Source organism: Squalius cephalus, assembly GCF_949319135.1.
Source record: "Squalius cephalus genome assembly, chromosome: 5".
Taxonomy (NCBI): Eukaryota; Metazoa; Chordata; class Actinopteri; order Cypriniformes; family Leuciscidae; genus Squalius; species Squalius cephalus.
In genome coordinates this window covers 45,640,578-45,658,341 of record NC_137126.1, presented here as the reverse complement: position 1 = coordinate 45,658,341, position 17,764 = coordinate 45,640,578, and the positions used below count along the sequence as shown (strand labels likewise).

The 17,764-nt window shown below is 37.2% G+C and overlaps 1 protein-coding gene across 1 annotated transcript; it reads left to right on the top strand.

Moving 5' to 3' along the window:
- Positions 1–11,885: 11,885 nt before the first annotated feature.
- On the top strand, positions 11,886–17,344 carry LOC307159241 (serine protease FAM111A-like). Its single transcript, XM_079872499.1, has 6 exons — positions 11,886–11,907; positions 12,057–12,139; positions 12,498–12,585; positions 12,671–12,730; positions 15,406–15,468; positions 15,599–17,344. Exons 3-6 carry the CDS (start codon positions 12,505–12,507, stop codon positions 16,976–16,978), a joined length of 1,584 nt encoding a protein of 527 aa, XP_079728625.1. The 5' UTR covers positions 11,886–11,907; positions 12,057–12,139; positions 12,498–12,504; the 3' UTR covers positions 16,979–17,344.
- The last annotated feature ends 420 nt before the right edge of the window (positions 17,345–17,764 follow it).

The following is a 17,764-nucleotide window of genomic DNA, read 5'->3' as shown; positions in this document are numbered from 1 at the left end:
GCTCCTCGACAGGTAGAGAAACAAGCCGATCGACTTACTAATCGATGGCACAAACAGGGAGCGAGACCCAAAGGCACTCGAGACATCAGATTGTCACGAGCATCACATATTGCCGCAGTAGCATCCTCTACCCCAGATACAGCTCTGACAAGGATTGCAAACATTGGTCTTCTACCACCGCCTATACATCTTGAGAACAGATTTGAAGTACTAATGAATGTAAATGAGGAATCCCCAAATGTGATGAATATGATCGAACACAGACTGAATGGGCCAGTAGCTAACACTGATGCTAACTGGCGCTCAAGGTCGAGCAGACAGTGGCACTCAGCTCAGAGCGCAGCCGAGCCCAGGACTCTGATAGTGGGGGACTCGATAATCAGAAACATTAGCAGCAGGGATACAACTACATGCTGCCTTCCACAAGCAACAACTTCTGATGTAAACAGGGAACTTCAGAACATTCTGATGAAACATAAGACTGCAAATGGACTCATCATTCATGTGGGGAAGAATGATATTCATAAAGAGCAGTCAGAACTCCTTAAGGATTTCCATGAACTTTTTGAAACACTTAAAAGACTGAAAGTTCAAACATTCATCAGTGGACCACTCCCAGCAAGAGGAACAAACAGGTTCTCACGGTTGCTTGGGCTAAATACATGGCTGCAAAAAACCTGCAATATAAAAGGAGTAAACTTCATTGACAATTTCAATCTTTTCTGGAGTCAGAGACAACTTTTTCATCGGGATGGCTATCACCCAAACAAACTTGGTTCAAGAGTGTTAAAGGACAATTTCTGCTTCTCCCTCAATCATCCTTCTGCAGTTTGTGCCAATCCACTCAATCTGAACGGCACACACACACATGGACACAGTATGAATGACCACGGGACTTCACTTCAGCAGCAAAATGGACATGCGGTTGACATATCACACAAGGACAATGATAACACCACTCCGCCACAACAACCTCTGCTCACGGACACAATCTCAGCTGAGCCCTGCCCACAGAGAGACATATCAGAACTGCTTGAAGATTCAGCACCCAAGGACGACTTCCTGGAAAACAGCCAGGGAAGCCAGGACAGCATATCACAGCCTCCTATAACACCAGAGCAACAGCCCCTTTCACCAGACACTTTCTCCCTCTCTCCAGCATCGCCACTACTGTGTTTCTCACAGAAAATGGAAGAACTGGTGTATGCTGGAACCAGACTATCCCACTCTTTTGCTGCAAGCCCCCAGATACCAACCAAAAAACGACAGGCACCATTACCACCCGCACCAAAGCCTGCGGGCCCAGCTCGCCCTCCCCCTCCTGTGAGAGCTCTTCGGCCTCTGCCACAACGCCAGGGCCCACACCATCCTCCTTCTGCTCGAGGTGAACCAAAAACAACTGATACCAGCTCTCAGTGATGTGTTTTGGGTCCCCGCTCTGATAACAGTAACTTTCTCAAATGTTTACAGAACAAGCGGGAACCCAGTGTGCCTGTATCTTTCTCTATTGCTGCTCTATTACAAGATAGAAAGTCTAAGGCCTTCAATAGCCGTGCAGCAAACCTAACTAATCTGGTGCCTATTACACGTCAAAGTAAGATTGATGTGGGGACAAAAAGTAAGACTGTTAAGTTAGCACTTTTAAACATTCGTTCACTTAAAAATAAATCACTTCTAGTCAATGATTTAATAACCACAAACAACCTGGATTTTATGCTTCTAAATGAAATCTGGCTAGAAGACAGCTACAGTGCAACAGTCCTCAATGAAACAGCCCCTCAGTGTCTGCAGAGCTGTTAAGAGAGGTGGGGGTCTAGCTGCTCTTTTTAAAGATATCTATCAATGTAAGCAAATATCATTTGGGAATTACCCTTCTTTCGAATATCTGGGTATTGTGTTGAAAGGTGCTCCACGCATTTTACTTATCATTATTTACAGGCCTCCAAAATACTCTCCAGCCTTTGCTGAGGACTTTACAGAACTGTTATCAGCAATTACCTCAGAGTTTGACTGTTTTGCCATTGCTGGAGATTTTAACATTCACATAGATAGTGCAGAGAACAATATGGCAAAAGAAATCAAAACTGTTTTAAAAACTTTTGATCTGACTCAGCATGTACATGGACCCACACACAATCGTGGACACACTCTAGATTTACTTATCAGTAAGGGTCTAAACATTTCATTAATTGTTATTAAGGATGTAGCACTGTCTGATCATTTCTGTATTTTCTTTGATATATTGATCTCTCCTGCCATTGAAGCTAAATCTGTGTCTGTCAAGAAGAGATGCTTAAATGAGAACACCAGTGTACTATTTATGAAGGCTATATCCTTAACACCAAGTATATCTGCTGACTCTGTTGATTTTCTCCTTGATTCTTTTAACTCAAAAGTTAAAGGTGTAATTGATGATATTGCTCCTGTTAAAGTCAGGAAGAAGAGTGGCAGACAAAAAGCACCTTGGAGAAACTCAACAGCAGTGCAAAATATGAAAAGACAATGCAGAAAAGCAGAGCGCATGTGGCGGAAGACAAAACTTGTAGTCCATTATAACATCTACAAAGACAGCCTTCATGCTTTCAATATGGAACTAGGCAAAGCTAGACAGACTTTCTTCTCAAATATTATAAACAGTAATTTAAACAACACACGCACTCTTTTTGCTACTGTAGAGAGACTGACAAACCCTCCAAGCCAGATTCCCAGTGAAATGCTCTCAGAGAACAAGTGCAATGAGTTTGCTTCTTTCTTCTCTGAGAAAATCAATAATATCAGAAAGGTGATCAGCACATCCTTGAGTTGCACTGAGGTCAGACAGATCAAACCACCTGAGAAAGTAGTTACTATGTCTGATTTCAAAGAAATGAATGGCAAAATTTTGGAAGAAACCGTACAGCACCTTAAAACATCAACCTGCGCTCTTGACACACTTCCCACATCATTTTTCAAAAGTGTGTTAAACAGTTTAGAAGCAGATCTCCTAGAAGTGGTAAATGCCTCACTTCTCTCTGGGAGTTTTCCATACTCCCTGAAAACTGCAGTTGTCAGGCCCCTCCTGAAAAAGAGCAATCTGGATAAGACCATATTAAGCAACTATAGACCGATCTCAAATCTTCCTTTCATAGGCAAGATCATTGAAAAAGTTGTCTTCAATCAGCTGAACAAATTCTTGAGCTTGAATGGATACTTTGACAATTTTCAATCTGGTTTCCGACCGCACCACAGCACAGAGATAGCGCTCATAAAGATAATAAACGATATTCGCTTAAATACTGATTCAGGCAAATTATCAGTGCTGGTACTACTCGACCTCAGTGCTGCATTTGACACTGTCGATCATAACATACTTCTTGACAGGCTGGAAAACTGGGTGGGGCTTTCTGGGATAGTCCTAAAATGGTTCAGGTCATACTTAGATGGGAGAGGTTATTATGTGAGTATAGGTGACCATAAGTCTGAGTGGACATCCATGACATGCGGAGTCCCTCAAGGCTCAATTCTTGCGCCACTCCTGTTCAACCTGTATATGCTCCCAATGAGCCAAATAATGAGAAAGAACCAAATTGCTTACCACAGCTATGCAGACGACACACAGCTCTACTTAGCCCTATCGCCTAACGATTACAGCCCCATTGACTCCCTGTGCCAATGCATTGACGAAGTCAACAGTTGGATGTGTCAAAACTTTCTTCAGTTAAACAAAGACAAAACTGAAGTCATTGCGTTTGGTAACAAAGATGAAGTTCTCAAGGTGAACGCATACCTTCACTCTAGGGGTCAAACAACTAAAAATCAAGTAAGGAATCTCGGTGTGTCCCTAGAGTCAGACCTTAGTTTCAGTAGTCATGTCAAAGCAATAACTAAATCAGCATACTATCATCTGAAAAATATTGCAAGAATTAGATGCTTTGTTTCCAGACAAGACTTAGAGAAACTTGTGCATGCTTTCATCACCAGCAGGGTGGATTATTGTAATGGACTCCTCACTGGCCTTCCCAAAAAGACCATAAGACAGTTGCAGCTCATACAGAACGCTGCCGCCAGGATTCTGAGCAGAACCAGAAAACATGAACACATCACACCAGTCCTCAGGTCTTTACACTGGCTCCCAGTTACATTTAGGATTGATTTTAAAGTATTATTACTGGTATATAAATCATTCAATGGCCTAGGACCTCAATACATTGCAGATATGCTCACTGAATATAAACCCAACAGATCACTCAGATCATTAGGATCACATCAGCTAGAAATACCAAGGGTTCACTCTAAGCATGGCGAGTCCGCTTTTAGCTATTATGCCAGCCGCAGCTGGAACCAGCTTCCAGAGGAGATCAGATGTGCTCCTACAGTAGTCACATTCAAATCCAGACTCAAAACACTTCTGTTTAGCTGTGCATTTACTGAATGAGCACTGTGCCGCTGTTCGTTCGACTGTTTGTACTGTATTTTATTTTATTTTTCTAAACTGTTTTAATTATTCTTATTTCTTTTATTATTTTAATTTCTTCTATGCAAAGCACTTTGAATTGCCATTGTGTATGAAATGTGCTATATAAATAAACTTGCCTTGCCTTGCCTTGTGATCCGTCGCAGCACAGATTTATGTTACAAGGTAAACAATCCTTTTTCACCATTGATGCGAGGATGAAGTAATACTAGAGGTCGTTCTGGCGTTATGCACAACCATGCTATGGTTAGACAAGCAACTATAAAACTTCGAATTTACACAAATGAATTACAACAGGCTGAATTACCTGTCGAGAAGAAAGCAGGCAACCTCGGCGTCCGTTTTAAAATCTTTTCTCCTCATGAGCTCTTTCCATCTGGGAAAAGTTACTCCAATATTGACTATGGTCTTGCTGATTTGTCTGTCGCGTTGACGTTTTAATTCTCTCTTTCAAATGTGAGTACGCACGCACGCACACACACACACACCACACTATCTTTCAAATCTGCCGGCACTCGCGAGCTCGCGAGTAATCTCCCCCTCGCATTCGTCACGGTGTCACTGAGTGAAAAACGCAAAAGGCGAAGCTTGAATTTACAGGTATGTCCCTCTTTGGCTAATGTAGTTTCAAGATGGAGGGGCAACATGGCGACCGGCATTCGAACCCCTCACCCGTACTTTCAATGGCAGATTATAAACTTAAGAGAATACTTTACTACTTGAAAGAAGTAAATATACATTAATGAGCACATATATTTTTGAAAGAACTAAGTGTTTTTTGCTAAGAATCAACTAAAAAAGTTACACAGTGTAGCTTTAACCAACAAGAAACTCTGGTTAACAAATTAGCAAGTAATAGTGTGAATGTGGTAGTTCACTATTAGCTAATCAGTAGCTACTATTTTTCATATCTCCCAGAGGACTACTAAGAACTATACAGGTTCATAATTAAAGGTCCCGTTCTTCGTGATCCCATGTTTCAAACTTTAGTTAGTGTGTAATGTTGCTGTTAGAGCATAAATAATATCTGTAAAATTATAAAGCTCAAAGTTCAATGCCAAGCGAGAGATTTTATTTAACAGAAGTCGAATACACTGAACGGCTCGTTTGGACTACATCCCTCTACTTCCTTCTTTAATGACGTCACTAGAACCGTTTTTTGACTAACCTCCGCCCACAGGAATACTCCCTCAACTCTACTGGCTACTTGCGCACTTCTTATAACTTACTGTTTACTCAGCTCTTACGGTGATTTTCTGAAGTAAAACTGACGCTTCATCTTTTGTGTGATGTACAATAAACTTTATTAAACTCATCAGTATATGTTTGATCATCATTCAGACAGCAGACTTGTAGGCTATTAAATAATGGATACATAGCCTACAAGCAGATGACAAATACGTTATAATAACCGTAATTAAACTACTAAACTATACCTGTTTCATCTCTATACAGCACTCTGACTCTGTAGGCATTATTGTCCGACTCGAAATGAACGCCGTTACTGAGAGTTTCTGATATTATCATCATTCCGTGAGCTGAAATTGTCCTGAGAGACTGAGCGCGAGCTCATGAAGCTCCGCCCCCTGGGTCGTCCAGCAGCAGCTCATTTGCATTTAAAGGACACACACTAAAACAGCGCGTTTTTCTGTGCCCCAAAAAATGACAATTTAAACATGCTGTAAAAAATGATCTGTTGGGTATTTTGAGCTGATACTTCACATACACACTCTGGGGACATCAGACACTTATTTTACATCTTGTGAAAAGGGGCATAATACGGGACCTTTAATGTGAATAATGCATAATGTATAATTCATTCTAAAGTGAAGATCATGGTAAGCCACTAGTAATGACTCAAGTATTACCAAAATCCTTCAGAAGGAATTACTAATTATTTGGAACAGTATTCTAAAGCAAAAACATGATTGCACTCTAGTAATGACTGGAAGGAATTACTATCCAAAACCTTACAAGGTTGCACTTTATTTTACAGTATGTGCACTTTCTATGTACTTACAGTGTTCTTGCACAAAAGTACTGAATAGTGTAAGATACTGCAGTAAATGGGTTCAATTAAGGTTTAGGGGTAGCTCCACTTTAGAATACTGATCCAAATAATTAGTAATTCCTTTAGAAGGATGTAGGATGTCTCTTATTTATCTTATTTAGAAGGATGTCTCTTATTTGGTTCTCCCAGTTCTTCACAAGATGGAGGACAATGCAGAAGACTGAAGACAATTGAATAAAAATGATCTAACAGGTGTGTTTGATCAGGGTTGGAACTTGGTGCTAACTTCCACTGAATTTTTGGATTCTTAAAATGTATGGTTATATATTGACATGCATAATTTTTGTATTTTTTCATTTTGTTCTGTTCTATGGCAGAGAAATTATATTAGCCAAAAAAAGTAGAAAACCACCTTCTAACAGACATAGAGCTCTCATCACTCAAAGCATTTACTGTTGATAAACTAAAATATGATCACAAACAAATGACTGTGTGCCAGCCTCTCAAAAGGACAAAACATAAAATCACCAACCAGCCAATTAAACTGATCCAGAAACATACAGATGGGCTGAAAACAGACGATAAATACAAACACTCATAGATAACTAACTGGATGCCAACTATACTTATCTGACTGTAAATAATATGAATATTATTTATATTAATATATTTTTATTTATTTATTTGAAAAACAGTTAAAAGTTATTTTTAATTCTAAATATTTTATAAATATAAATATTTTAATCACACGTGACAAAATACATTAGCCATATTTTCACTCCTACAGAATAAAGAACCTTTAAGAAGTCAAAAAAAATAAAAATAAAAAAAACACGTGACATGAAATGTATAATAATAGGCCTGCATTATTTCCTTATTTCATGGCTTTATTTATTTAAGCCTTATTTAAGATTTTAAATAAAGATTGTATTATTTAACTTAGTAACTGTAATAATTATGTCTAAATAAATGATATGTATTATCTATTTATTAAATTATATCTATTTCTATTTTAATTATATGTAGGGTAGACTGTGTACAGTTGAGACATGTGTACAAGTTGAGACACCTTAAATAACTTGCGCGCGCAAGCAAATGCGTATTAGTGTCCTCTTTTATCCTGCAAAATCTGAAGACTGGACGCGTCTCCGATCAGAAGATATCTGCAAAAGTTATTTTTCTAACGTAAGGCTTGCATCGTTTTTTGCGCACTCAACTATGAATAACTTATTATCCTTATGTGACTGTTAAACGTAACTGGTACCATTACAAACGTTATTCTGTGCCCTAAAAATTGGCATATTTCATGGTATTGAGTCATGCAAGCTCAATGCAAAATCTAGAGAAATGTGCGAAGTGGCCAGCGGGGGATAGTTGAGACACTAGTGTCTCAACCGTACCCCCAATAGAGTTATATTACAAAACACGCTGTTTATTTGTTCAGTGTTATGATAACAGGTTAAACGTCATAATTGGCCAGCATACACTGTAAAAATAAAAGGTGCCTGGAGGAACCTTTTACGGTTCTTCACTTTGCCACACCGGCGGAACCGTCTGTAGATCCTCTAGGCACCCTTTAAAAAGGGCCGGTTCTCTGAAGAACCACACAAGTTTCCTGAGGAACTCTTATATTAGGCACTGTGTGGAACCACTTTGGGTGCCTCCAGGAACCAAATTTAATTTTTTTAAAATATTTAATTTCATGTTGTTACTATGGTTACCTTTGACTTCTATTATAATAAACACATTGAACCAAATACAAAATAAGAATTGTTTATTACGTATTTGATATTCATTTTTATACATACACTTCCATGCACATGGGGAAAAAAGCTAACTATAGCTTAATATCAATGAATACACAAAAAAATAGTATAATACATAAGCAACATGAATAATCAACCATGTATATACAATAGATAAACAAGAAAAGACATCTCAACAAAATGCATGGAAACACATATGTTCCACGAAATAAATCAATGTAAAAAAATTACATTTTGACTAATTAAAAATGTCCATCTTTACTTAACTTTAAAACATTTGTGTTTCAGTCCGATGGTAAGTCTGACATCCCTGTTTCCAAGTCCAAAAGCTCTATCAGATGCCAAAAACAAACAAATAGTGCTAATATGCACTCATTGTGCTGTAATATTACTGAAAATTATGATCGTAACCTTTATCTCTATACCGAAATCTCTGATGGTTAGTTATTCAGCTATTTTGAATCATAAAAAGTCTGGGATGCCGTGAGACTGGAGACTGTAATGTACACTATGGCTTTTGAAAAGCTTAAATGTGTGACTTGAATCAACAGTGCTCATAAATGGTTGTTGAGTATTCTCATGAAACAAGATAGAGGAAGTAGAGGCTTCGACCTGGAAACAGTATTAAGGTGCAGTAAAATTATCTGTTGTTCTGTGAATGTTCACTGGTGAATTCCAGTTATTTCAATAAGAATCCACACGATCAGCAATTTCGTTTGTGGTCAGAAATGTCACTATGGGACCAAGTTGGTGTGAGGTACTTAAGAGTTAGAAAAGTGAAAAGGTACAGCATCGTTTTCCGTTTGTTTTTCCTCTTTTCTGGTGGATGGTCGGTCCAGGCACTTCAATGATTTTCAGGAGGATTTTTATTCTTGTTCAAACTTGTATTTCAGCTTACCGAGATCCCTGCAAAGTACAAAATTTACTGTTAGTAAGATTATTAAAGTGATAGTTGTGAAATGTAAATAATTTCCTCAGCCTTGTGACGTTCCAAACCTGTTTGGCTTTCTGTCTGTGGACCCCAAAAGCACATCTCAGGCATAATGCAACCCCAGTCACCATTCAATTTCACTGCATGAAACACAAGCAGAAAAAATTTGCAAATCATTCATGAAACCATTCTTATGTACACTTGTCTAGTTCAATTCAATGCAAAAATTTATGTAAAAATGGTTAAGCTCCAAAAATGTCCCAGAAAAGATCCTAAAATAATCAACGAGTTCACAACTCATGTGTTATGGGTTGTGTTGTAAGTCTTCTGAAGCCATATAATATCCTAGCTTTTTCCTTTTTTTTTTTTTTTTTTGTCGAAAAATACTAAACTTGAAGTTATAATTCAGAGTTAAAATGTCTTATATTCAAATGCAAATGATAAAGATATAAGACAAAATGCATAGCATTATTTGTGAACCAAACCTGTGGTATTATTTTTCTGAGTAACATGAATGAGATTTGAGAGCATGAGGGAAGATTTTCAGAGAATAACTGATTAAAAAACACAAGTAGGCCTACACACACAGTCAAACAATACAATTTCACACAGAGAAAGTTCATAGTAATAAAGTACTTGCATGTGGTGCAGGTAACTTACTGTAATTCAATGTTGCCACTGAAATGTTCAGATTATTTTAGAAATGTACTGGTTGTTCTGGAGAAACAAAAGAACAAAGCTGATTATTCACAACATAATATTTATTGAGCAGTAAATGGCTTTAAAATGGTATTTTAGAGAATGAGTGCACCTGTAAGTTAGCAGTAACGTTAGTAACGTTAAGTAAAGTTAGGCTAAACAAAAACAGACCAAACTATATTAACCTGCTTTTGTTATTCATAACAAACGCCAATGACAAAATAAATTAGTTAGGCTATATCAGCAATTTGAAGAAACAGTTGTACAGAATATGTTGAACTGAATGACTAAATCAATAATTTCCATTTGTTCATTCGATCAACGTAGTTAGCATCGCGGCTAAAACCTTCATACCAGATACTGTGCAATAAACAAGTGGTAAACACTGTAAAAACGTAGTAATGTATAATAAATTTAGTTATATGTGTGTGTTTGAATATATAGTGAGTACACTCTGTATTTATATTTATTTGGCGAGTTTACAAACCTTGTAACGGAGAGCCGAACAAACGGTGGAAGCTTTGATGAGGGGAGCCGTTACTTTCAAACCCGATGACGTCGATCAGCTGAGCTTTGATGCGCGCGAACAGCGCGAGCATCACTGAAGCGACGACAGCAGAGGAATAGCAGGCAGCAGTTTCGTGACAGAATAAAACTTCTCTCCTCCTGGTTCTTCTTCTTCATATTATTAATATTATTATTATTTAGTGTTGTTGTTTAAGGTTTAAATTACTTAATAAAATAGGCCTATTCTAAATAAATGCAAGCTACCCGTGAAAAAGACGTAGACTACTGTTAAATATATTAAAATGCATTAAAGTATATTTGTATTGTAGGTCTACTAAAAACACTCAAGTACATTTTTAATGCATTTAATAGTACGTCTTTTTCACCTGGGTATGTATACTGAATCAAACTTAAGTAGCCTATAATAATAATAATAGGATAATAATAATCTTATTCTGGCCTCACTGAACCATTGGGTTCCTCCAGATGCTGGCTTTAACATAAGAGATCTTCCAGGAACCACTTAAATGTTAAAAGATCTTCCAGTAACCCTTTTATCGCATTCAAGTTCCTCTATTTTCCCCCAAAGCACTTCAAGGTCTCATGGTAATGAAAAGGTGACTCCAGAACCTCTGAACTAAATACAAAGTGCTTAAAGGATCCCATAAGTTCCAGCAAGAACCTCAAAGATTGTCAATGCTCCTCCAGTAACCCTACTATAGGAGAAAGAGCTTTGAGGCACCTAAATTACATTTTGAAGTTCCTTGAGTATCCGACAGGATATTTGAGGCTCCTTTAGTTTTTACAGTGTAGGACGCAATTAAAAATACAATTTCATATACGTTGTTTCTTACTGTTACTTGACATTGTGTTGTGATTGGAATGTTTCCATTTGTAAATATCTTGTTCAAATTAATGAATTTAGAAAGGATAAATAAACAGACATGTTGCCCAATTGTTATTTTCTTCATTTGTCTTTATTTATTATATTTGCAGTGAACATTTAGTTACATTTCCCTCATTAAAAATGGGTGTCTCAACTGTACCATAGTACTGTCTCAACTGTCCCGTACATAGGTACAGTTGAGACAGAGTTGACACAAAAAGCACCTTATTTTTATTCGCTAATTGTGGAAAATATAAACTACTTATGGGTATTATTGATTGATAATATATTAGTCTACAAGCTAATGTAATGTCATGTGGCATTTCATGTGAAAATTCAATTCTTTTCAGTATGTATTTTTGTGTGAAAAATCAAAACTCAAAAAGTGTCTCAACTGTACACAGTCTACCCTATTATCTATATTTATACATTCGTTTTATCTATTATCTGAATCACTAATATTAGCCTACTTATGATCATGATCTCTTCAGCGCCCATCCCTGCCACATTGTGCAGGTAAAGAGTGTTTCATCATAATTTATAATACTTTCGATTCCCTGGAGCCTACTGGGCGTGGAAGGAGGAACACGTACAATTGATATCAGACACCCGGACGGAAGTTAACCATGCAGATACTCTTTTAACTTGGACAAGGTAGGCTACGTTTTCCTGATTTACATTTTAAACGGAAAAGTGAAGGATATTTGGAATATAACTAGTATCTGGCTACTAAATAATTTCTTGTTTTCTACCTAAAAATGCTTGGCTTTGATAATAAATTCATCTTGTGTACCATCATCCAGGCACATTCGCAGGTCTTCAGTGAGTTTCGATTCCGTTTATCGGGCGTGGACAGATTGACGGATCGACAAGAGAAAGAAATAAAGTACGTACTAACACATTCATGCTTCAGACTAATTAAATTGTGCAACAATAAACAAGGTAGGCCTAAACCTTTTCCAAACACAATATTAAATTATTAACGTAAAGTTTCGATCGATCGATCGATCGTTGTACGTTTTTGTCACAAAATTACTTTTAAGTCTCACCAAAGCAAATAAAAGACAAATGAGTTGACAGAAACATGTAATGTCAGCAGAAGGTTATCACAAGACTGTTTTAAGGTAATACTAATTTTAAGAATAATAGTGACTATCACTAATTTTAAGGTTACATTGTTAAAAGAACCAAGTTATGCAAGTTTAACATATTTCTCAGCTCTTTATCATTTGTCCTGTTCAAAGACACAGAATGGCCAAAAACATGCCTAAAGTACCAGTCAGCAAAAAACTGAAGCAGACCGACCTTCTGAGCTCCTTTCAACAGAGTCCTGTAAGTGAATCTTCTCATCCTCTCTGCTTAGACATTGCTTTGGGTTTAGGCTTAGTTGGAATGGAAATGTTTTTGTCTCTTTCAGAAACAGACTGCCAGAGTCAGTGAATCTGGGGAGACGTCACAAGCTAGTGCCAATGTTCAGGTAAGGACATTATATTTGTTGCTTGTTTGTTTTATGGTGCTTTAGGCCAAAACAAAAAGCTATTGGTAACTGAGGGTTATCATTATCAACATTCCAATATAAAATAACCAACTATACAAAAAAAAAAAAAAAAATGTAATGAGTAGCTAAATCAAAATGTCACCATATGAAGACACTGAGTTGGGATGAAGCTGCATCAATGTTTTGAGCAGTGTTGACTTGTGAGAAAAGTGCCATTTGATTTGAAAGTGAATTTGAGAGCTGATTGAGAAGCTTCTTGTGCTGCCCTAGAGAACAGGACGCTATAGACCAGGTGTTCTTAAACCAGGACCCAAATGTGTCATTCTTGATGCATCTGAAATTGCAAAATATAGTAGCTATACAGTTGGCTTGAATCTTCACATACAATATTTCACAACTGTTAAAAAGATGTTCTGTAAAGTATTAATGTCTTGACCAAAAATGTATACACATGTATACATCAAGAGGTGCATCAGTTTTTGGTCAAAATCTTGTATTGACGATGCAAGAGTCCAGCACTCTGTAAAGTCTCCTCCAGCACATCCCAAAGACTCTCAATGAATTTAAGGTAATGTGTGAAAATGACCCTCCCAACCATTCTTTCACTATTTGAGCCTGATGTATCTTGACATTGTCATCCTGGAATATGGCCATGATGTGTCTTCATGGTTGTTTAAGAAATGAAAAGATACACACTCCATCAATTAGGATTAGAAGAACTGCTTGCAAACATGCTAGAAACAAAATAATCACAGCAATAATGATCCAATCATAGACTCATAAGCATTTGCCTATTTAAATCCAAACAGCAATTTATTTTTGTTGTGGCAAAAACAATACTTAAACAATCATCATCACTGCATAAGATACACCAAGAATCAAATTGTATTTTAAAAGATATTTATTCTCTTGCAAGAGGCTTAGTCACAAAATCACAGAAGCTACCCCGTGACGTGACTCCCAGCCCAGGAAATTCCCTTGTTATACGCCTTCTTCAAGGTTTTTCCTCTGTAGTTTTCCACTCACCCAGCATGGCCACATCTAGCTGATTTAGAATAGAATGACCCCTCTAACCCCCCTAGGCTAAATTATCTTCCATACCTAAAGGTTCTTAACCATTTGTCTTACTGTGTGTGTCTTGCTTACGCTAGGTGCACAAACATACATAAATTCTAGAAGAGAAACCAAATGCTTAAAACCACACAATGTCTAAGAAAGTTAATGGAAAAAAGTGTAAAATAGCCATTTTTCTACAACACCGGGCAGTGTACTACTCGGTTCAACATACTGTTTTTTGCCTACTATATTGTATGGAAGCAGGCATATTTGGACACAGCGTCTTTGTTTACTTGGAACACATTGATGAAACCATTCATTATGATAAATCTGTTAATTCCTTAGGTTTTATGACTAAATGGTAATGATATTCTTATGGAAGACACAATTTTTATAGAAATCATTGTTCTTTCGCAGCGTTTTAACTCTCATTGTAGAAAAAAAAATCAGAGGTGGAATGGTAACAAATCAATAATATTCCGTTTGAACTTTGAATATTCTGACTTGTCAATTACAGCAGATGTTTTTAAGTGTTCTGTATACTGTATTTTCTCAAAGTATATTTGTTTCCGCCATCATGAAGATGGTGGCAATTCAAGATGGTGACACCCTGTGGCGTGCAGTTACTTCAGAAAGAACAAAGAGACAATAATTAAACTAAGCTAAATTTTGTTTATATTGTAGATATTGTTTAATTACTCGAAAATGAGACACACAAAATGCCACTGAAGAAATAAACAAGTAATAAAGTTCTTTGAAAGTAAGAATATGAACATTCAGAGCAATAATGTTGTGGCCTGTCATATCCTTCTCCGAAGTAACAGCGGAGCAAAGCCTGCCATAGTTGTTTGGTTTGTGAATCGGAAACACAAAACCGAGTTACTGAGGCAAGCTAAGGAGTTGAAGGGCACAGCGGTGTATCTGAGTGAACATCTTACAAAGAAGAATGCCGATATTGCTAGATGCGCATGCATTCTGAGGAAACGGAACAAGATACAAGCTACATGAACAAGGAATTGCAAGGTGATGATACGGCTAAATGGAACATCTGAAGAAGCCAAAGTACTCACAATAAGAGAACTCAAAGAATTGGACCAGTATGGATAAGTGAGGACAATCAGGAATATCCATGAAAAACGAGGAGTGGTGGACTGTGTGGAGGAATATTCATATGGACTCACCAAAATAATTGATGGGCATTGATAAGGATTTTTTGTTCCCATTCAGAGATATTGATGATGGGGAGTTTGTAAATATTCATAAGGACTGACCACTTACAAACTCAATACTGCAAGAAAAATTTGAATTTTAAAACTTCCAATCACACAGATTATAATTCTGTTTGAACTATAATAAAATATCACTGATTTTGACTTATTACAGCAGATAAGTGTTTTGTATACTGTATTTTCTTGAGGTAGATGTGTTTCCCTCTCAGGGTGAAAAGAATTATTATTTTTTTGCTTTGCTGCATCATATTTGGTGGTGTGATAGGTCTGTAACAGTTACCTGTCTGTTACCTGTCTTTTTCATGATTTAAATTATGGTAGAAAGATGTAGACAGTGCATTAACTTTACTGTTGTGGACATTTTCCCAGAAAACGTCGGCTCCTTCTGTTAAGAAAGAAGTTGAAGAGGGACCCTCAAAAGTTCTGAAGCTGGTAGATCACTTTCTGTATCACATGCATAATTAATCATTTATTACAAACATTTATTCTGTGGAATTCACTTGAATGTTTGTGTATACATACATACACATATTATACACAATATTTTTTTCTCATTTAACAGGAAGCTGAAGAGAAAAAACAGACTTTCCAGTTTTGTTTAAACGCAGAGCCGTATTCAGTTGTGTGCACAACTTCCATGACTGTGCTTGAGGCTCTTAATACAAGCGAAACTTTCAGGGATGAAAAAGACAAAAAGAACAACATGCAGAAAGAAATACTCATTCAAAGATCCAAAGGAAAAGTTCCTGGAGCTGCTGTGAAGACAGATTTCCCCTGCTGTCTTATTGAAGAAGATGAGATCTTAGACATAAACTTCATCCAAAAGGATGGAAATAGTTCTACAAATCAACAAACCACTGCAGATCCGTCACTCCTCAGTAAAACATTATTCCACTTTTGTGTAAAAAAAGAAGGAGGACCAACAGTTAAACGTTTACTGAAGAGCAAAGCTTTGAGAAAAAGTGTTCGTTATGTTTGTGTGTTTGCATTCAAAGGAGAGAAAATCAAAAAAGCTCTTAAACGTGATGGACGATTCGACAATGTCATTTTCAGGAAAACCTGTGGACTTCGTGAGTTTGGTATGGAGACAAAACATGAATTTTCATTACCTGTAGACATTCTTGACAGAAAGGCTTTCCAGGTAGTTGTTATCAGTAACAAGAATCAGCCAGAGAGTCAGGAGGATGCGACTCTTGTCCAAACTGAGCCTAATGAAGCTTCAGATGCTGATGCGGCAGAAAATGCCGGGCCAAGCCAGAATCCCATCAACACTGAGCAAGAAAAACAACAAGATGAAAACACAACAAAGTCGACCAATCCTTCAACCAAGCGGTATGTAGTTAAACCCATAGACAAATCTAAAGAGATTCTGAAAATTCTGCGTGATCAGTTTACAGGTTTACTGGAGACGTTAAAGCAGCGAGAGAACCTAAAGAACAAGACTGAGGTTCTGAAGTTCTTCAGAGAAGAATATCATAAAAGTGTTGAGAATTACTTGGAGGTGAAGAAAGTGAAGCAGCTCATGAGACTCTCTGACTCAGTGTGTCAGATTCGAGTCGGGGGGGAAGCCGTAGGAACTGGCTTCTTACTCTTTGACAGATTCATCCTCACTAATGCTCATGTTATTGAGAAATCGTCTCACCTTGCGAAAGATATTACACAGTTCACAGCTGAATTTGATCATGAAGCCAAGGATTTACAGATCAAGCGCATATCAGTTAAACAACTTGCAGTTTACGCTTATGAGACAGAGGACCGGGGTAGGTACCTTGACTATGCTCTTCTCGAATTGGATTCTGTTGATGAAATTGCTGAATATCCTAAATTGCTCAGTTGTTACAGTCCAAACCCTCCTGAAAGAGGTCAGATCTGCATTGTGGGACATCCAGGAGATGGGGTCAAGAAAATGGACCCCTGCTTCATCATTGAGAGAAAGAATTGAGTGGAGGCTGCAAATAAACATGCATCTGAGAATGAGCATTTAATTCATGTTATGAAGGAGGTGTGCGACGAACAGAAATGGGACTTTTCAGCGTATGAAAACCAGATGACTTATAATTCTTGTTTCTTTCACGGATCTTCTGGCTCTCCAGTTTTTGATGTAAACTGCAATCTGATTGGTGTGCACACTGGTGGCTATAAGTACAAATTAGAAGGAACTAAAACTTGGAGTGTTATGGAATACGGCTTTTCCATGCAGCCCATCCTGGAACACATCGAAGCACAGGCTAACAAAGATTGCTTGCATGAGATAATAAAAGCAATGTATTTGTGCATACAAAAATAAAAGCAATGTATTTGTAGCTGTATCAGACTGACGTTGAAATGGTCTAAGAGCCCGAAGAGTCTTGAATGAATCTGTCCACAAGTCTGTCACATTTTTTTTTTTTTTTTTTGGTCTCTTCCATTCAGAGAGACTTAAAAATCAGACTGAGATTTTTAAATGTTATTAAGGGGTTTCACTTTTCATAAAAATTTTAGAGATGATTGTGTTCAAAAGCAAAGGTTAAGCTGTTTCCATTATTTTTGACAAATGTAATGTCATGTATCTCATCTGCAGGTGTTTGTGTGTCTGACTTGCATGAAGACAGCAGGAAAAAGTGAACATTCTTAATTTCGCAGAGACTAAAGATACAGTTGTAGTTCATTCTTTATTGTATTTTCTTTACATTGTTATTCATACATGTGTATTCATATATATATATATATATATATATATATATATATA